This window comes from Cavia porcellus, unplaced genomic scaffold (assembly GCF_034190915.1).
Source record: "Cavia porcellus strain 051 isolate PalLab524CR breed Dunkin Hartley unplaced genomic scaffold, mCavPor4.1 scaffold_2, whole genome shotgun sequence".
NCBI classification, from domain to species: domain Eukaryota; kingdom Metazoa; phylum Chordata; class Mammalia; order Rodentia; family Caviidae; genus Cavia; species Cavia porcellus.
In genome coordinates, this window is record NW_026947485.1 from 78089697 (window position 1) to 78110492 (window position 20796).

A 20796-nucleotide genomic window follows, 5' to 3' on the forward strand; every position below is an offset into this window, starting at 1 on the left:
ATGGAACTCAGCACCGGATCACAGTGAACAGTCACATGGATAGTACTATTTCAGAGTTTGGGGGCAAAAGCCCTGACTCTTAGGGTCCCAACAGACTGAGCTGGGTCATTTCTCCCAAAAAATCCGTCAAGGGGACAAGCAGTGGTAAAGGGCAGGAAAGAAGCTTCAATCGGCATAGCTGCCAGGCTTGGTGGTACACACCTGTAATCCTAGCACATAGGAGGCTGAGGCAGAAGGATTGCTACAAGTTCAGGGCCAGCCTGAACTACATAGTGAGACCCCCTGTCTCAAACAAAACAAATCAGCATTGCCATGCTAGGGAGTACAGATAAAGAGGCTCAAGATCTGTCTTCCAGGGGCTTCCAGAAACTTTGGGGCTTTATAGAGAAAGAAGACAAAGGCAAAGTTGGGTTTCTGCATTGCTGGCAGCTGGGACTTTTGGCCTGGATCAGAGGTCTGCTTGACCAGGTAACCAAGGCCTGGTCCTGTAGGACCTTGGGATAGCTATTACCTATCAGCTGAGGGGCAGTTTGGCTCCTGCTTGGGAAGTGACCTCGTCCTGGTATGGTCTTCAAGGCTCTGCTTTTCTTGGAATCAGAGGTGTCTTCACATTTAAATCAACGACTGGAAAATTCTAGACAATGCTCAGAGGGGTCTGGAACTGCATATTCTAAAAGCTGGCAATGAGATGTCCTGTAAATTAGCTACTCTTCTCCTGGTGTCGCCAGTCTTGCAGGGAATGGGATGGCCGAAGTAAACCAGCGCTGCTAGGGCTGCTCTGCAGGAGGCCCTGGCTTCCCAGAGCGGGCCTTGCCAGACAGTGAGGGTGCAGAGGTAGGGCAGAGGTCGCCCTTTGAAGTTCTTGGACACACTGGCGGGAACTGCTGCTACCGGGACTTACTGAGCAGACTGGGGACCAGAGGGCCCTCCCCCTGCAGCTCTGGGCACCCTAAGGCATCTGAACGCCAGGCCAGATTAATCCCAAATGCTCCAGGCCATCCTGGGCTCTCACGGGCAGAGGTGCCAGCTCCACTACGGCCTGTTTGCTTCCCTCCAGGAACCCAGCCTGGATAGCACTGATGGATGTTGGCGTGCCAGCCCACACACCTGGACCTGTCACTGCACTTGGAGAACTTGCGCCAGGTGCAGAAGCACAGGGGAGGCTGGTGCGTGCCTGGGGGCAGGCCTGGAGCTCCTTACCCATCTGAGTTCCCTCTACAGTCCTCTGTAGTGGGGGCAGAACTCCAGGCCTTTCCCAGCTCTCTTTGCCCTGCCCCAGGGCTCGGGCTTTCCCCAGTCTCCTCCCCTTCCCCCCTCCCTGGGCCACACCTTTCCCGACTTGGCACCAGTGGAACGGGTGAAAAGTCACTTTCTGGAGCCAGTACCCAGGGTAGAGAGGGAAGCCTTTTCTATAGGACAGCAGCATAGAAAACTCAGACCCACACTCTGCAGGGCAGGGGGCTGGGCAGGTGCAGTTGGTCAAGTCCCCAGTTCTGCCCATTATGAGCTGCTGCTAGCTCCAGGGTCTTGACCATCGGACAGGGGAGGGAAGTGAAGTCTGATTACCCTTCCCATGCACAGAAGACAGGAGGAAGAGGAAAGAAGGTGTAATACCCTAGGTGAGGCTCCGTAAAATTCTCTTATAGGAAATCTGAGTATTCTCCGACCTAGCCTGACTACAGAGAGCTCTGAAAGACAAAAAGGTGACCCTAGAAAGCCATAAATAGAGGTACATATGTATAATCCCAACAGTCTGGAAGGCTGAGGCAGGCAGATCGCAAATTTGTGCCCAGTTTGGGCTACTAAGTGACTAGTGAGACTATCTCAAAATAAAAAGTTAAAAAAGAGGGCTGAGGACGTAGCTCAGTGAGTACTGCATTCAATCCCAGTGCACAACAAAACAATAAAACAAAACCAAAGGTGATCCCAGGGAGAAGCCTGACAGTGACCCAACACACACTGCACACGGGTCCCCTGGCACACATAAGCACACACACACACATCACACACATGCCCCGACATACTACACACACACACACACACACACAAACATTTCTTTATTTTCCCAAAGACGTTGACCCAGGGAGGTCACCAGAGAGGCTCCAATGCTCATGATGCCCACCCCTGCCACCCGACCCAGCCTTCCACACAGGACTCCGACGACAGACACCTCGTCCTCCTCCTCACACCCATGTCCTTGACGCTGGACCGGAGGCCAGCACCACCCGCTCTGCTTCCTGCCACTACTCCTGCCACCTGGCCGGTGGGAAGTGGGTGAAGACACTAGATTTCTAGTGCACTGGAAGCCCTAGTCGGTTCTTCCCCTGGAGACCCAGTTTGCTGCTCGGGAGTCCGGTTCCCCTCACACTAGTGACTGTTTCTGGCCCTCTCCAGCCCTACCTGCTTCAACTCAAACTGCCCTCCAGTCACAGCAAGGGACCTACAGCAAATGTGGTTCCTTTCCTCTACTTCGAGAAGCCCAGAGACCTCCAGAGACAGCACGGTCCAGGATTAGTGAGGTATCTGCTCCTAGCTCTCTCACTCTCTAGCAGTAGAAGCTTGCTTTCTTAGTTGGGTTCCCTTGAAGTGGATCCTAAGTCAGGTGGGCTGTCAACTCCCATTCCCCTTTGCGGGGTCACTACTCATCCCTCTTTCCCCACCTTTCTCAGGGCACTGGCTGGAGCGCAGCAAGCTGCTCTCCCCCAGGGCCACAGAACTGGAGAGGTGCCCAATGTGGGGTGAGGATGGGGTAAGATCCAGGCCTGAGCAGAGGGCTGTCGGGATGCCAGGGACCACTGCAGCACTATGGGAGGAACTGGGGACCCAGGGCGGCATGAGCAGCCTGCAGCTATGTCTACCACACATCCAGAAGTCCCGGCCCCTCTCTGAGCTCCTTCTCACATGGAAAGCAGCCAGGCGCCCTCATAACTTCTCAGTGTGGCCCCTGAGGAAGAGCTGCTATGTAGCACCCTGGGGCACTGGGGCTTGCAGAGGACACCGCTGTCTGTGGCCACAGCCCTGGCACAGGACACGCCAGCAGCTGCCTGAGAGGGCAGAGGGTGACTCAGGGCCAGAGCCCATGGGCTCCCTCTTGGGCGCTCCCAGGCTTTGCAGCTGTTCAGACGGCTCCAGTGGAGGGTGAGCCTGCCGGCTACTCCGTGCTGTCCTGCTGCCAGGGGAAGGTGAGTGCAGTGTCCTCTGTCAGCTGGGACACAGCCTGGAGGATGGAGCTGCTGGCCCACAGCCAGCAGCTAAGAAAATGTGGGGTGGGCCTTTGCCTACCTGCCTGTCCGAATCTTTGTATGCTGCCTCCCAACATCCCACAGCTCCAGTCACCTTCCCACAGCACTGAGTCCATACTTCAGACCACACTGCACTCTGCCTCTGCTCCCTCAGTTCCTCCGACAATACTGTAAGGGGGTACGGCTGCAGCCTCATTTTACAGGAGAGGAAACCAAGCAGAGGTGAGTGAACTGCCTGAGAACACAGCCAAAATGCCAGGCTGAAGGGGAACTGGGAAGACTAGGTCCAGAGCCCCAGCCGTGGCCTCCCCACCTTTCTATGAGAAGGCCGCACACCCACATGCTGGAATGGAACTGCCACTGCCTTCTCTCCGGGGACAAGAAGTGACAAAGCCCAGGGAGGTGATGCCACACTCTCAGCCACCTGTCTCAGGGGACAGGTGCCTAGCGAGGGTTAGTGCTCAGTCCTGCAGCAGGGCTGTGCCACTTGTGCCCACAGGTACAGTGGCCCAACCTAGCAAGGGCTATTTTTCCTCCTTCCTCCTCTCTACTCTGCCTCTTCCCTTCCCTTTCATACAAACAGGGATTGAACCAAGGGCCTTCACAGTGAGCTACGACTCCATTTCTTTCTTTTAATTCTTTGAGACGGTTTCACAAAGTTACCTGGGCTGGGCTCTAATTTGCAATCCTCCTGTCTCAGCCTCCCAGAGTGCTGGGATTACAGATGTGCACCACCGTGCCTAGCTTTTTTCCTGTTTTAAAAATGACAGCCTTTCCATTTGGATGCTCTAAAGGGGGTTCCCAGCACAATCTTTCCAAACAGGAGAGGAAAAGTGAGGGAAAGCCAGAGAGCGCGACAATTCCCAGAGTACCGAGCCAGGAAGAAGTCAAAGTGAGCCAGCGCCCAGCTGGAGGCCCCTGGGCAAGTCATGGGTCTCCTCGGAACACCCTAGGAACTTCGGAAATCCTTGATGGGCACGTACTGAAAGGGTTTTGGCCCAGGCTGGACACTGCAGCCGGCAAAGCCAAGGAACTCCTATCTCCCCAACCCCTAGGAATCTACCTCTGGTGCCAAACAAAGACCAATGGACGACCTGTGCATCCCTAATGCCCCCTTAGGTTCCACCCCAGGCCGAGGCTACTTATGTGCCTCACTCCATGTGTTCCACGGAGAGATTACAGATCCCAGGGTGGAGATGGCACGCCCCTAGGGGGCTCGGGGGTGTCTCTCCCTGCATTCCCAAAATAAAGGTCATTTATATTTCATACTTCTTATCTTTTCAGCCGCCACCGTTCCCCCACAGTTCTATCACGTACCATCTTCTTTCCATTTTTCACACTCTATCAGAGGAGCTGCTAGCTGCCAGCAGGAAGAGAAATCCCAGCCCTCCTCGTGCGAGAAGCAGTTCCCCCGCTGCCCTCTCTCCAAGTGGAAGTTCTGACCTCAGGGTGGAAACAGAGCCAGGCAATTTTGCTGTGCAGCCCAGGTCCAAGGTTCAGTTAGGATGGTCCCTGTGCCCCGCTGTGCAGAGGAAAGTGACGCCGTGGGGGCACTGTCCTGCCTGAGCCTGTGGGCAGCACACTCACGGAGCTACTGCTCGGGCCAGCAAGTGAGCCAGGGGATACTCTGCCATACACCTGACTTAATTCCTATGACGCTGTGGCAGACACCGTTAGCCGTGTTCACAAAGAATGAAACTGAGGCTGGGAGTTAATGAAGCCCCTTGCCCAAGCTCACCAGCTAGGTCAGTGGCAGAGCCAGAAGCCAAACTGGCATGAGACTGCGAGTCTGAATTTTCCAGCACCGTACATGCCTGCCTTATCCAGCGCAAGAGGGGACAGGGCCAGGAGTTGGCATCAGACCAAGGAGAGGTCAAGCTGGGCACACCAGCAAACGGGCTCTGTAGGGCAACAGGCCCTAGCGCCTGCCATTGAATCCGGAAGGGACAGGCCAAGCAAGACCTAGGGCTACTGAAAGACTGGCAGGCCCAGGCCACGGAGCCAACAGCTGGTGTTTATTCTGGGGCCAGGGAAGAGGGGAAAGACTGGTCAGGACCCACCCTGCTCCAACAATAAACTGAGGTGGGGGTGGGCCTGCTTCCAGCTAAAGCAGGCCCTGGCCTCCTGCCGGGAGAGCTGAAGGGGAGGTGTCAAAGATGTCTTGTCAGGCACCCCAGTGTGGCTTCCACTAGCAAAAACCCTGCTCCCCCAGGGCCTCTCCGAGCTTCAAGTGTGGGACTTGTAAATGGACCGGGAAGACAACCCAGAAGAGCAAACTCAGCCCTCAGGAGTGTTGGGCTCCAGGAACAAATGGGCTTTCCTGTTTGGGGAGGAGAGTGGAGCTGCCCACTGCCCACACTTCCTCCTGTGGCTCCTGCCCCCTCCCTCTGACACTTGCAAATGCCACTGCTCCACCAGCAGAGGCTGATCAGAAGACACTGCGTTTAAATGAAGAAACTTCTTATGGTAAGAGACACATCGCCCTTAATCATGCTCGAAATACTCCTCTCCTTGGAACACACTAAGCTCGGCCTTCCTGCCACTTTCCGAAGCAGTCCTAGAGGTCAGAGTGGGAGGCATGATCAAAAATACAGTGAATCCTGCTACCAAGAGCTGTCCCACAGAAAGGCAGGCTGGTCAACAGTCACAGCGTGCCCTCCAACCCCACCTACCAAGTCTGATACCAAGTCAAAATGACCATGATGGTGAATGCACTGGATCAATGTGTGGCATCAAAGTGGCCATGGCAGCGCAGCTAAAGCCACAAAGCAGATGTCTAGAGTGGCTCCAAAAAGTAGCAAGCGTGATGGGGAAGTGCATCGGAGGGTCGGGCAGTGAATGGCGATGTGTCTTTTAATGGAATCAACTTTTTAAACTGAAACATTCACTGTTGTTGTTTTTTTAATCACACCCTGTAAGGTCTATGAAGGGGCCACCTGGGCTGTAGCAAGGCTGGCTGGCTGGCTTTCCGAAGGGACTCAGATCATACCTTCACTCCCACCGCCACCCCTGTCGAGCGTGTCTCTGAGCCTCTGCTTTGCCTCCTCCTGGTTCATAACCACGGATCAGTAAATCATTCCCCGGCCCCTGGTTCCTGGTTGGCAAAACAAGGGCCACTCCAGGGCTTTCCTCCCAGTCGCTGCCTGGATGAAGTAAGGTAGCAGGTGCTCAGCAGACGGCCGTGGACCGTGAGCAGCCCACTGTGGTAATCATCACTGAGCCTCGGGGTCTCCTCACCCCAGACCCTGGAAGTTGGCTTCCCTGCTCCATCACACAGCACATGGGAGCTGCTGGCCCAGGCCGTGCAGGTAAACTAGAAGTGTGTGGTCCTCAGGATGTAAGTCCATCTACCCCCACCAAGAGAATACTTCCAGTGGGCTGCCCTAAACTCATTTACAGTATTTTATGTGCTTTGAGTTTCAGAAAACTAACTTGCACACGTGTAAAGTGGAAGCTATCGTAAAAGCAGGCTGGGTGGGAGGAAGGGTTCTGATCAGACAAGGCCTTTGGTTGTGCTTTGATCCAGCATGCATATAGTGTGACAGATGTGCATGACCACATGCCTGGGAGCTCAGAACCCTGCGGCGCCCAGCTGGAGCCGCGGCTTTCGGTCTTGTACACAGTAGGTACAGGGCCAAGGCTCCCTGGCTAAACCTCCCAACGTGTGCATAGCTTCAGGGCCCTGGAGTACCCACCCATGCCATCGCTGATAAGACTGCATTTCCCTAGAGGATCTCTCCTGGGAGGTCAGGGCAACCCGAAGATGGATCAAAGTAGCTTCTCTGGCAGTTTCAGTCTTTAGCAAGCGTCTGGAGGCCCCACTGCAGGGCACAGCATGCTGCCTAGGGCTCTGTTTGACCCCTTTTCCATGCCTGTTCCAACTGCTGACTGTGGTCCCCTCACTTCTCTACTGGAATACACTGGCTTGTTCTTCCCCAAAAGCCAGGCAGGGACCCACCCCAGGGCCTTAGCATCTGCTCTTCCTTTTTCTTCAACCACTTTCCCCCAAATGTCCACAAGGTTCACCTCCTTACCTCCTTCAAGTCTTATTCAAAAGTCATCCGAGGGATGGGGATTTAGTTTAGTGGCAAAAGTGCCTGCCTGGCAAGTGTGAGGTTGTGAGTTTAATCCTCAGTACTCCCATCAAAGTCATCCCAGAGTGCAGCTGTCCCTGCACCCCTCAACAAAACAATGCAGCAACCCCAACACTACCAGCTTCCCCTCCCTTGTCCTATTTTAGCTTTCTGGGAAGTGCTTACACCTCATCAAGCACACAATATATTTTAACTGTTTTATTTGTATATTGTGACCCTTCCCCCACCAAAGCATAAAGCCCAAAGCAGCAGGGACTTTTATCTGTCCTACTGTGTTCCAGAGCTTGGCACACAGTCAGTGCTCAAATACTGAATGAATGAACTTGAATAGGAATACGTGACAGCTCGTCAAAAGCTAAGAAACCAAGGAGGGGTAAAACAATACACATCAAAAAAGAAATTCAGAGACAAAAAATAGTTCAAGCGAGCAGTCAGACAGGCTTCTAGAAGGTGACAGAAATTAAGCAAACCCAGGAAAGATAGTGATCATGGTGGTAACAATGGCTGCCACTTGCTGAGCTGGCATTTTGTATACACATAGCTCAACTATGTGGGCTAGGTATTATTATTGTTGTTTTCATTTTACAGATTTGGAAACTAAGGCTGTGGAAGTGAAGCAACTTGACTGTGTGAAACATGCAAGCAAGAGTCAGGGCCTGAGGCCTTGCAAAGAGGCTCTCAGTGTCCTGTTCCCACCTCTTGACCTCAGCTCCAGCCGCCGGGGATTTATTCTACTCTCCAGGACTTGCTTGTGCCTGAACAAACATCAGGTTGGCAGTGGCAAGTAATGAGACTTCCCTGCACCCAGACAGAATGCCAAGCACCTCCAGGAAAGGACACAGAGCCCCTGGCGAGCTGACTCCCTAAAGAGTCAGGCCTTCAAAAGTAGCCCTGGACAAGAGTTCAGGGGAAATAAAAATTCAGGTCTCAAGGCAGCCGTTGCATGGGTCCTTCGTCCAGAGCAAGTTACTTCACCCCAGCCATGTCAGGTGTCAGCGGAGGGTTTGGAGAGGCGAGGGTGTGCACGCACCCTGGCGCTTAACCCAGACGCTGGATGCTTCCCCGGAGACCTCGGTGATGAGCCCCTTGGTGTCCAGCCCCTCAGGGGCTGTCAGGAAATGCTACACTCCCATCTCAGCTTCCCCCACCCTCCGTTTCGTGAGCGCCAGGAGCGGCACTGGGTGTTTACCCAGGCCAGTGCAATCGCTGTGACACAGGTAGGTGCTCCAGATGTGGGCAGCAGGGCAGTGAGGGCTCCCAAGGAACAACCTGAGCTCCCAGGGCGACCGTTCATTTCTGGAGTGGGGTTGGGGCACCCATGGTGGAAGCATCACAGGCTCTGTTGATGCAGAGGTCTGAATGCAAACCTTGCATTTGCTGCCAGTGCCTGGGCCACGATGTCGCACATGTCTGGGCCCCAGGTTCCTCATCTGTAAAACCCGAGTAACAGCCAGTCTGCCGAGGGTTAAGGGACACAGTGGACAAGGACCACGGACAGTGGCTGCATGGAAAAGCGGCCCTGGTCTTTATGTTGCCTGACTCAGCTCTCCCACTTCCCCCGCTGGGAGCTGTCACCTCCAGACACCATGGGAAAACTGAGGCTGCTTTTCTCGAGTTGCCCATGAGTGATGACTAAAGCAAATAATTAATCCCAGCTGGCAACCAAAGCTTGGATTCGCTCTGTGAGGGGCCAGGGCTCTGCAGGAGAAGGATCAGTTTGCCAACCAGAAGAGGCTCAGACTGGCAGGCGTGTGTGGGCGTCTACCTCCAGGACCACCACCCTCACCTGCAGGTGCTTGGCTCCTGTCCCTCCTGGGGGCTGGACACCGCACTGAGGCCTAGCATGCAGAATTCGGGGCTCCGTCTTGGAGCCTCACTGGCAGCTTGTGCTAGGCAGCCAGGCCTCCCCGGCTGCTGTCACATGGAGAAATTCTCCCACACAGACAAGTCCCTTAAAATAGCTCTTTGGGTCCGGGCCATCAGGAAACAGAATCAAGCTGGGTCAGAATCAGGGCTCCCCTGAAAGTTCACAAAGCAGCCGCTTCCCAGGACAGGGGCAGCCTCTGTCTACCCAGACCTAAGCAGGGCAAGAGCAGAAAGGACAAGGGGCACCACTGCATGGGAGGGCAGCAGGCTGAGCAGCAGAAGCCTGCTGACCCCTGAGGGACTGGAGGAGGAGGCCGCTGGACGCAGACTGCATGCAGGGAGGGCAACGCTCCTCTGACAGCACAGTCTGGATTTCCGGACCTGGCCTCGGAATGAAAGGGGATTTAAAACGCAACTTGCAGGCTGCACTGGAGCCAGATTTTATAACTCAGCGCCTGGCACCCAATCTGAGGTCATTGTGTAAATGGCAGTGACGTAACACAGGTCAAGGTCTCCTTGGACCATTACCAAGTAAGAACAGTGCCTGAGAAAAGGCTGTCTCACAGGCAGCGATGGGAAACACACCCTCCTGCCACAGCCCCTGGGTCCCTTCCTCTTCCAGCGTACCTGGAAAGGGTGTATCAGCATGGGGTAGTTCCCATCCTTTGTTCCCTAGTGTTACGTGGTCAGATCCCATCAATTTCTGCCCAACTGAAGTTCGTGTTCCAGGGATCCTAGAGACAGAAGAGATGGCTCCACACACCCCAGCCCCACGTCATCCTTTTATGCTGTGCTGACACACACAGAGGAAAGCTTCCGCCCATCCCACCAGAGCCTCGGCCCAGGCTACAGGGAAATGACAGCGAAGGCCACGCTGAGGGGCAGAAAGCACAGCTGTTTCCTCTTCGCTGACGCTGACGCAGCCACCTCCACCTGGGAGGCTTCCTCCACCCAGGTATAAAGAGAAGGAAAGAAGTGTCCTCTTAGGCTGCTACCTTAGAGGATGCTTTCCTTTGCCTGCAGGGCAAGTGCAAGGTCGTCAGTTGGATTTCAGGTACTGGAAAAAAAAAAGTTTAGAAAAAAAGAAGATGTCTTTGCTGAAGGCCTAATGGTGGTGGCTAATCTACAGCATGCATGCCACAGTGGCCTTCGTGCCTCAGAGACAGCTCTGAGAGGTTCGCCATCACTGGATTATGTTCCTGGGGCAGCTCCAGACAGGAGCAGAGCTGTGCGCCATTGTGAGAAATTCCTGAGGCACGGACAAGCTCTTCTAAAGCATCCCAGCTGTACCCAGTGGGTTCCCAAAACAGTGTAGGGACTCAGGGAGCCCTTCACCTGTTTACGGTCTCCACTAGGTGTGTGCCCGTGTCCCAGCTGCCAGCCAGGACCCCCACTACCACCAACACCTCCCTCCCACTGCTCCCCCTGCACCACAGCAGGCCTCCCCCAAGCAGCCCAGGTGCAAATAGCTTTAATGGGCAGCCTGAGCCCCAGGAGAAGAGCTATAAACAGGAAGGGCTGGGCCTGGAGTGCTCAGGAGTCCCCGAAGTAGCCCCAGGAAAAAAGCTCCAGTCCTTTAGCCCCGTTCCAGCCACCCAGACCAAAGCCACCCTAAGGGGGGCCAGTGCTGGAGTCCCAGAAGGACCCTATACTGACTTGCTGCGCCCTCCCCACCCCCACGAGGGAGAGAGCAAGGTTTGGGGCATCCACTCAATAGACTCCGAATTCCCTTGGCTGCCAGCAAAGGCCTCATCTTACCTCCACCATCACCTCATGCTCTGCCTAGATTTTCCTGGCAGGTTCCACTCGGCACCCCCACTTTTCCCTTCACACCTCTTTCTCACCTCAGTCCTACACTTTCCCAGCCAGTCCTGGTGACACCTCCTCAAGGCCACCGGGAAGCCTGCCTTCTACAACAGCCACCTTCCCCTGGAAACCCCAGTCACAGAGCACCGCTATGCTCCCCATGCTGACCTGGGACTGAAGAATACTACAGGCATGTGTGTGCTGGATGTGGGCCAGGCTCTGTTCTAAGCGCTCACAGGGATGAACTCACGAGGTCTTCACGGTAACCTCGGGAGCCAGGTCCTGTCCCCTCCCTGAGTTCTCATTTTTTACAGATGAGGGAACTGCAGCCAAGAGTCATAAGTAACTCTCCGGATCATGGGGCAGTAAGTGGACAGAGTAAGACAGAGAACTAACTGGGGAAACCAGAGCTGGTGCTCCTGACAAGGCAGCGTCCCCAGCCCCAGAGGTGCCCCTCGTGGCCTCCAGAAGTGCTGGCTGGACTGACAGGTTATTTCTCCCCAACCTAGCTGTGTGGCGAAAGGAAGTGGCAGCTCAAAGCTTGAATGTTAGAGACCCGGGGGAGAATCCCAACTCCAGCTGGGTACTACAGTCCCCAAGAGTCCCCTGAACATGCTCCATTTCTTCATAGGTAAAAGGGGCTCCAAAGCCCCTACCGCATGTGGGTAATGGAAGCTCAGATGCAGTGGCTTCTACGGCCACCTTCTGCGAGGCCTGGGACACGCCGGCACTGGTCAGTTCCTCCCTTCCCTGCTGTGTGCTAAGATGTCCTTGTAGGACTCCGTGCACAGAGCACAGGCTCGGACCCCACTGCAGACGTGGCAACGTGCATCAAGGTCACCGGTGGCAGAAAGGGGCTTCCCGTGGCTCACCCTCAAGCCCAGATCCCTGACTTCCTATGTTCCCACCTGCCTGCCATGGATGCCCCCGCGGACAGCAGAAACTAGGCAGGCAGGAAGTGACTCTCCCTAGGACTCGGCTGATTGGAGCACTGACGCCCGAGTGGGAGCATCCAAAATTTCTAGCAACTCTCAGGGCAGAGAACACCTCTGGCCCCACACTCTCCACCTCATTTCCCTCACAGACACCTTGTCCTTCCTGTCCCCCAGCTTTCGTCCTAATCCATCAGCTCTTTCCTGAATTCTCGGAACTGGACAGGGCACCTGTGACTACTGCGTGTAGAATTCTATTATGTGTTTCATTGAGTTTAATGAGCACTTAAAAGGGAGCAGAGCTGTTTGTCAGTCTTTATCTAGCCAATAGTGACTCAGGCAGAGGAAATTAGAAGGCAACCTCCTAGGAACAGCTACACCAACCCAAGTCAAAGTATCCTGGATCTAGCCCTCCCCTCCTGGTAATTCAGACAGCCCCAGAATGTCTCTTTGGAAACGAGCAGCTGGTGCTTATGTTTCTGGAGCTGGACCCACACTCCTCTGCCATCAAGTGAGTTTATTTTTCCTTCTCTTCCTTTTGCCTGCCACCACACACAGGGATTCCAAACCCTCAGCTGCACCCCCTGCTGCAACCTTCGCTCAGCTCTGAACACCACCACGATAAACGGCTGGTGCTGCTCCCTGTTCCACTGGTCTGAAGGAAGTGGTCGCCTGTTCATGAATAAGGAGCTCGTCAGCCTGTGAGTCACCCCTATATCACTTCCCTCCTCAGGGGAGAAACAGTACCCATTCAAGTGCCTATGTGTAAAGCCCGGAGGGGCAGGTGAGAGCAGTAACTGATGGTGGCTCTGGCCTCACCTGGAATACCCTCTTCTCTCTCCCAACCCACACTCCTCTCCTCCTTCCTCTCAGGGTACCAGGAAGCTGTCAGGAGGCCCTCCAAATCTGACCAGCGGCTCTGTGTGCATCGACCTCTTGTGTGCTGGGTGTTTTCCAAGTGGCCCGATTTCCCAGCAGGCCTGCAACAGCTGCTATGCTCCCTTGAGAAACACCACATGGAAAGCAGTACACTGTAAGTACCCACGATGGGGGCCAGGTACAAGGTAGAAGCTTTCCCCTGAATTATCTTAGACCAGCTTCCTAAAAGCCCCTCGAGGTTACAGCCCCCGGGTGACAGGCCTGAGGTCACACAGCTAGCAAGTGCCAGAGGCAGCACTCAGACCCTGATCCGCCCAACACCACACCTTCCCTTTCCGTCCAGGCAGCAGCTGCATATCCTCAGGCTGTGAAGTCTCAGGGCTTAGAAAATGAAAATAATGGGGAGAGAAATGAATACATTTTAGGAATACAATTCCTAAAAATGTAGCTCCCAGGACCAAGACCCAGATCTGTGATGACCTAAACCTAGGCAGAATGCACGATGCACAGGGTCCACCCTTCATTTATCACCCTGCACACCACAGTGGGGACAGCGTCCTGGACCCCGCTCTGCTCCCCAAGGACCCCTTTCCCCACCGGCCAAGCTCATCCAGACAGCATGTGGCAGCTATTCCGTACATGAAGTCCCTCTCTCGCTGTCACACGGACCTGAGCCTGGCCTTCCTGTTGCCAACTGGAGAAAAGGGCCTTGTTTTAAAGGTCTATCCCCCCTTAGCAGGTCAACTGAGCTCTCCAGGTCTGCCTGGTGCTAACCGGGCAATCCCAAAATGCCTGGTTAGGCTCTCCACACCTCAGCCTGTCTGCAAAAAGGACTCAAACAACCTTTCCCACCCTAGGGTGTGTCTGCTGAATGACAGGAATCCCACGAGAACCTGTATAGTTAAGTGTTAGACACCATGGCTATTGTTGGCATTTCCTGGAGAGTCCTGTGGAGCATCAAAACATTCATGACTGGTATTTTCTCAGAAAAAAACATCCAGGAAAGGAAATGACTGTAAAGCATGGCACCTGCTAAATCCAAACTGACATAACGCCTTGTTTGCTTTAGATCAATGAGCTTCCCTCCACCACCACATGGTGTGCACCTACACCCAAGATTGCAAACAATGATGTGAACCTGAACTTGCTTCCTCAGCAGAAAACCTCCAAAGAGAAGAATCTGTCGCCTTCATCCGGAACCAGCAAGACCACCGTAAAGATGGCTGGTTTGCGATCAGAGGCAGCTCACCTGAGGTTCTAGGGTCAGCTCAGGAAAGCCAGGAGAGGGGGCCAGCTCCACGCCAGGGAGTCTGTCTGCAGCTGCTCACCCTTCCCAGCTCCATCCCAATCCTGGCACAGAGGAAGGAAGCCAAGGGCTGGCAACACCAGGCAAATGACGGAGGCTGCTTGTGTGCCTTTCAAATGGACCTTGAGTGCAGGACCCCTGGCATCTTGGCAGCTCTGACTCCCCATGGGGATGAGCAAGCCTGGGGTGAGATGTCCTGAGAGAACCTTTGCATCTGTTCCCAATGCTCTGCAGCCAGCACTACTCCTCAGCTTGGGCCCCAGGCCTCTCTCATCAGCGAGCTCTGACTAACATGCACATCTCATAAAACATCTCTGCTCTGCAATTTACCAAACCACAGACTCAGCGTTCGCCGTCAGTGGATGAGAGGTTGGAGGGAGGTACACTTCCCCAGCATAGAGGGCTACAAACATACGTGACTCCGGTGCAGCATGTCCTGCCAGTGGACCACACCAGAGCGCCTTACTCAGAACACTCAACCCTCTGGAGTGCGGTAGCCACTGCACAAGGGCCAAGGGGAGGAGACCCTAAGCCTCAGAGTCCCACTGGACCCTTACTGGACACGCCTGTGTTGGTATAAATACCCCCACAGTATCACAATCTCCCCATCATCAGCTATGTGTCTTCCTAGCCAACCTCAACTGACCTTAGGGTAGCTTTGATGAGAAAACCACACCATACACAGAAGGCCAGTTAGAGCCAGTGCTGCGACCAGCTGCGTTACAAGCACTCATCCTGTTCTTAGCTTCCTGGTCTAGAAATGAAAGAGTTGAGCCAAAGGAGTCCCTGCCAGCCCCACAATCCCACAACACAGAGCACTTTCTCCTTTCACTGTTTTCCAGAAACCTCGGTGAGGGCTCTGTACAGTACCATCTGCCTGGTGACATCACTCCCTAATGGCACGTCATTGATTCTCAGAGGGGAGACAGAAATATCCCAGGAAAGACTGTCTGAAAAAAGGGAGGAAATGATCATTTCCAGGGAGCTAGACAGGACTCCTTCTGTTTTCCACACAGTATACATTATTATTATCAATCTTAAACTCGGCGTCTTTCTTCCTTTTTGCCAGACCATTAATAGCTGCTTTTCAAAAACGCTTTCTTAGAACCTCACCAGCAGTGAGCTACCACGTAATGAATACTTGCTATGTGCAGAAGTGGGCCACACGCTTCCATGGATGATCTTATTAAACATTCCCCACAACCTTATGAAGCACATACTATTATAAGCCTCAGTTTTAAAATGAGGAAACTGAGGCCCGTAGAGGTTTAAAGAACTTGCTCAACTTGTAGCGGGTGGCCCAGGTGTTAAACAAGTCCCAGAATTTCAGAGCCCCCCCACATCGCCTCCCTATGCTGTCCTAGGCAGGGCCCTGATTTTGCCAGCAACCCTCCTGGTTTGAGGCCTGTGTGTCTAGCATACACAATCTTGGGCATCAGTGGTCAAAGGCAAAAATTTAATATTTTCTCTAAAATCCAGGATGGAAAAGTGCCTGCCTGGGTCTCAGTACAGACAGGCGCATCTGTTGAAAGAAGCGCCTATCTCAACTGAGGACAAGAAGCAAGGACCCTTAAAACACCTCTGCAGCACTTGAGAAAGGAGGCAAGGATGGCTGGCTAGTTCCGAGCAGGCTGACCCACTGCCCCAAGCCCTCTAAAAGGAGCTTGCTGGGAATGGCAGTGGAAGAAGCTTGCCAAGTGAGGACAGAAATGACTTAATCCCCTGCCTGGTCACTTTTATCTCCTCTCCAACCTAAGCCCAGCCCCACTTGCTGAACTCTAAATAGCTCTGCTGGAGACCCAGAAAGAGGAGCCCGAGGCTGACATGACCACAAACCCCAGTTCCCTCCAACAGGGAAATAAAAGGCACTTCACAGACCAATGCATAGTCTAGGGCAGCAACCCGACAGCCTGTTTTAATTGTTAAAATTAATGCTTTGAGCATTCTAAATGCTCCTTTAAATGCCTGATTTGCAAATCAGATGCAGCCCTGTTGTCTGTGGCCCCCTGTGCTTTGGATACAGGGTGTATGGGTCTCTTCTGTCTCAGACAGACAGCTCAGTGGACACCCAGGTCACGGTGTTTACTTCCTAACCTGTGAAGGATGAGAAGACAGTCCTGGTGGAGATGAAAGTGGAACTGGAACACAGACAAACCTTGGAGCCCGGTCACAGGTCGACCTTAGCTGCCTCTCCAAAAGTTCGGAGAAGGTCGGGGGAGGGGCGGTCGATGGAGCCCACTCCTCGCGTCTGGAAATAGAGCATCACTTAAGAGGAAATGACCCCGGCTAAGGGTCACGTCTAGAGGAGGGATAAAAGGAAAAGCCACCTTCTACTCACCCCGCGGGACACAATGGCTTTAAGGAGGAAATCAAAGCTCGGTGCTTAGAGAGAAGAGGGCAGGGGGCGCGGTGCTCCTCCTGCCAGGACCTACACCGGCTGAGATAGCAAACGTGAAAAGGCGCGCGAAGCCCGCCCCTAGGAGCCCCGGAGACATCCTGGGGGCAAAGCGAGTGCCCTGCGCCCCGGGGAGCGCGGGGAGCTGCTCTTTCCCTAGGATCGGCCGGCGAGGGGCAGACGAAATCCGCCCCCCATCGAAGCTCAGGCGAACAGATGACTTCACCGTTGTAAAAGACAGGAGCAACTACTTGCCGGTTCCAACGCCAAAAAAAGAAACGGAAAGACTTGCGGCTCCGGGACCTGGCAGCGGGCAGAGGGGGTTCCTGGCCAGCGCCCAGGGGACGGGGCAGTACTCACATAGTGCTTGGAGGGGTTCCTCCGCTTCTCCACGTCCACCACCGTGGCCTCCTGCACGCAATAGGCGAGCATCTTCCCACGAAGCGAGTGGCGCCCCCCAGCGGCGTCACCTTGTCATCCCGGCCGGGCTCCGGTTCCTTCTCCCGCCGCCCTGATCGCCAGGGCCCCCGGCCGCCTGGTCGGTGGCCCAAGCTCCCGGCACCAACCCGTACGTGGGGAACCGAAGGGCACGCGTCCGTCGCCGGCGGCTCCCTGCGGGCCTGGCCCCGTGCGCCCAGGGCGCCCTCCCTCCTGGCCACCGCTCTCGGCCGCCCGTCTGCGCTCTCTCCGCCGCCCGGTGGGTCGGGCGGGAACTGGCGGGGCGGAGGCGGGCCGGGGGTGTGTCCCGTTGGTGGGGGCAGGGCAGAGGCCGGAGCCGCTGTCAGCGGCGCTGCGTCGGGAGGGGCCGGGGCGGCGGGGCAGCGAGGCTGGCGCAGAAGGCCGAGGCGGGGAAGGGCGGGGAAGGGCGGGGCGGGAGCGAGGGGAGGCGTGCGGGAGGGGGCGGGGGCGGGGCCGGGCCGGGGGAGGGGCGCGCGGTGCGGCAAGGGGCTGCAGGCCCAGGGGCCCGGGTCCTGGGCGCCCCCACGCGGGCCGAGCTCGCAGCCTGGGCCGGGCGAGGCCCGCGCGCAGAACTCTGCGGGGAAGGGAACCCAGCGCGCCGCCGCCCCGGCCCTCAGACTAGGAACGGTGGTGCCTTCTGGTCACCACCTTTCTGTCCCTTTTCCTGCTGTCCTCCAGATCCCTTTAATGAGAAGTAGTTTATTGCGCGGCTGTTACTACCCAGGACTCTTGGAGGAGACCTTAAATCCTTCAACTCTTGACACCCACCTGCCCCTCCCCTAGCGGGTCACGAAGGGCTGATTTTCTCCGGAAATGGGATCCATCCGCTGCCTGATCACCTGATCGATTGCCTATCGATCTGGGCCTGTGTGACTAACCTGTGACATCACTTACCAATGACAAGGTTCCCAACTTGACACAGCGCCACCGCTGAGAGACTGGGGTCCCAGGGTTCCTCCCCTGGTCAGATGGGAAGGGAGCACCCAGTGATGGGAAACTCGGTGGGCAAGGGGCCAGCTCCCCTTAACTCCAGCTTCCTCACCACCCACCTTCTGGGCTGGGAAAACCGCTTTTCAAGCCGTTCACCTCTGGAGCACAGTTCACCGCTTGGAGCACAGTTCTACTTAACAATTTAGCTTTTTTGCCCCTATCCAACACAACACCCCCCCCCCCATTCTACTTCTAGATATTGAGGGAGAGGCGTGCCTTCTCAACTATTCCAATTGTTTCAGGATCACAATAAAGCTCTGTGAGGCTGGACCAATGGGAGCCTCGGACATGGGTGAAGAGCTTCATGACCTTCTGTTCTCCTCTGCCCTGTCAGAGGCACTGTGTCAGACTAAAGCTGGATCCCGTGTTTGCGTGGGACATAGTGCCTCGATGTGTTCTGGCCTTCGTGGAGATGGCACATGAGAAAGATGACACTTGGGATGGCACCAAAAGATGGCCCATATAAGGACAGAGGGGTGCAGAGGTCTAGATGGTAAGAGGTCTGGATACCAGGGAATTCCCTGTTAAAGGGGATAGTAGAAACCCTTGTAGATGCAGGGGTCCTGGCAGAAGGTGATATGGCCAGGTTGCTGGGGTGGTGAGAAAAGAGGAGACCAGGCTTGTCCATCAAGGGGCCAGAGGTGAGCTTCCAAACCTGGGCTGGTGCCGGCCTCAAGTCCCTTCTGTGAGTTTGCAATAAAACGATTCTCAGTTCGCCCATGCAGTTGGCAGTGCCTCCTCTGTGGAGGACCAAGTATTCTGGAAGTGCTGATTAAGCCTGAGAAGTCCCTGGCATCTGGTATTTGGCTGTTGCAGGGAAACAAGTGGGGGCTCCACTGGCCCTGTGTCCTCTTGTTGAATCAGAACAGTGAGCCCCTTGAGACACCACCACCACCACTTTCCTGCCCACCTCCCCCTTCCTGGGCCTGGGTCCACACTGAACATGCTGCCAAGATTCCCTGCCATGCTGGCAACATGGCATTGTTCTACCTGGTGATGGCCTTTTCTCTGCTTAAGAATAGCCTGAGATAGGGCTGGGGATTTAGCTCAGCGGCATAAGCACCTGCCTTGCAAGCAGGCAGTCATGAGTTCGATCCCTGGTACCGATAAAATGGAAAAAGACAAAAAAAAAAAAGTAAGGATAGCCTGAGAACCATTCAGACCTTTAGGTACAGCTGAAGCGTCCTCCCATCTTCCCCCTTTGCTTGGCAGTTACCTCATTGGAGGGTGCCACTGGGTGTGAGAGTTCCCAGGGTTAGTGGGACAGAAGCTATTTGTACCTGGGGGAGGTACTGGTGTCTCTTCCCTGGCTACGTGTTGAATTTGCCCACCAGTACCTGGAGAAACCCTTTCCATTCAGCACATTTACTAAGGGCCTCCCATGTGCCTGGCACCCCCAAATGGTGAACACTGGCGAAGTTGCCTTGGAGACAGGGCCTGTGCATGGTTCCCTGAACATCCCTGGGGTGCTGGTGCACAGTAGGCACACAGGGCGGCCTGTGTGGGAGACACCAGCTCAGGGAGCCAGTGCCGGAGAGGAGCAGCTGAGTCCCTCCTTGTCACCTGCTTCTCATGCACTAGAGGGATCCCTGAGCCTAGGACATTACATGAGTTAAAGCGACAAAATAGTCATGTAAGAAAAGAAAAAAGAAGTTCAGTGTACATAAGCAAAAGAGGACCCAAAATAAAGATGTAAACCCATACCTGAAATTTTGATTTTTCAAAGACAAGCAATTGTAAAATGCTGAGAGTCAGAGAATTTGTCACGCTGGAAAGGATCAAAGCAGAAGAAAACAGGCCAAGAGACAGTAAATTGAGTCACCTGGTGCCACACACCAGTTAGATAGGTAAGATAAGAGTGTGGCTAGGGATTTTTCAAATTTGAGTTGAAATTTGGGGCCCCCTCCTGGCCGAAGTGGTGTTAGCACTACCGATTTCAACCTCTGTCCAGGGTGGAGTCCCTTCCAGACCCTGGCTGCCCTCTGGGAGGCTCGGACAGGAGGGTCTGGCACAAAAACCTGCCATTTTCTAGACCGCTGGCAGTTCCGTTCTCATACTTCTCACTCCATTTCTGTTTTTTCTGCTCGTTTTTCTTTCCCCTTCTCTCCCAAATCTACTAGAATGTATTGACTTACGTTCAGAGCATGCTTGGAGGATGGTGTCCCTGAATCTGGAGTAGACAGCTGGCCAGACTTCTCTCTTGGTTGTCAGACAGTGAGACGAGGATGCGACCCCACTGTCCCGATTCCAGCTGTAGTAACACTCCTGCCTGCTCACCGTACCTGCAGGTGGTGGGAGCCGCTGTTGTCTAACACCCAGCGTGGTCTCTCCATCAGCGGAATCTCTGCCTGCTTCCTCACCCAGGTGCTGTTGAGCCTCAGCCTCCTGCCTCAGCCTGCGCTCTGCTGAGGGTCCCTGGGGGGACCTTTTGAACCTTTTGAAATTCCAGTATTAGTCAATGGCCACCCCCTTCCTCGGATACTAGAAGGAAATCTGGTAGTTTGCAGTCAGAGGCCAAGGATGCAACGTGATTCACAGAGGAAAGAAATATTCTGCCATTAACTCCAGACCACATCCTTAATCCTGCGCAGACATCTGGTCTCCAAACTAGTGCTTGTGTTTTAAGACCTTCAGGATGACAGCATAGATGGTTTCATACCCTCTATCCCAGCTCCCCAGCACTCCCCACCCTCAGGTGTATTCCTGCCGAGTAGGGGTTCTCAGCATTAACCTGGTATAAAAGAACAGGCTTTGCAGTTACCTTTTAACTGTAAACCACATCAGGTTTTCTTTTTCAAAATCCCCTGGATTTTCCAGAAGCCAGTAA

At 54.6% G+C, this 20796-nt stretch overlaps 1 protein-coding gene across 3 annotated transcripts in view; it reads right to left on the bottom strand.

Moving 5' to 3' along the window:
- The window catches only part of Sh3pxd2a (SH3 and PX domains 2A), a 197209-nt gene extending 179875 nt beyond the window's left edge, over positions 1-17334 (bottom strand). For 2 of the 3 annotated variants that reach the window (XM_003474945.5, XM_003474944.5), the window contains exon 1: positions 16881-17334. In XM_003474945.5, the coding sequence (XP_003474993.1) occupies positions 16881-16952 (72 nt within the window). In that variant the 5' untranslated portion in view covers positions 16953-17334. The remainder of the gene's footprint in view (positions 1-16880) is intronic. The other variant, XM_063244642.1, reaches the window with a different exon arrangement.
- Positions 17335-20796: the final 3462 nt, after the last annotated feature.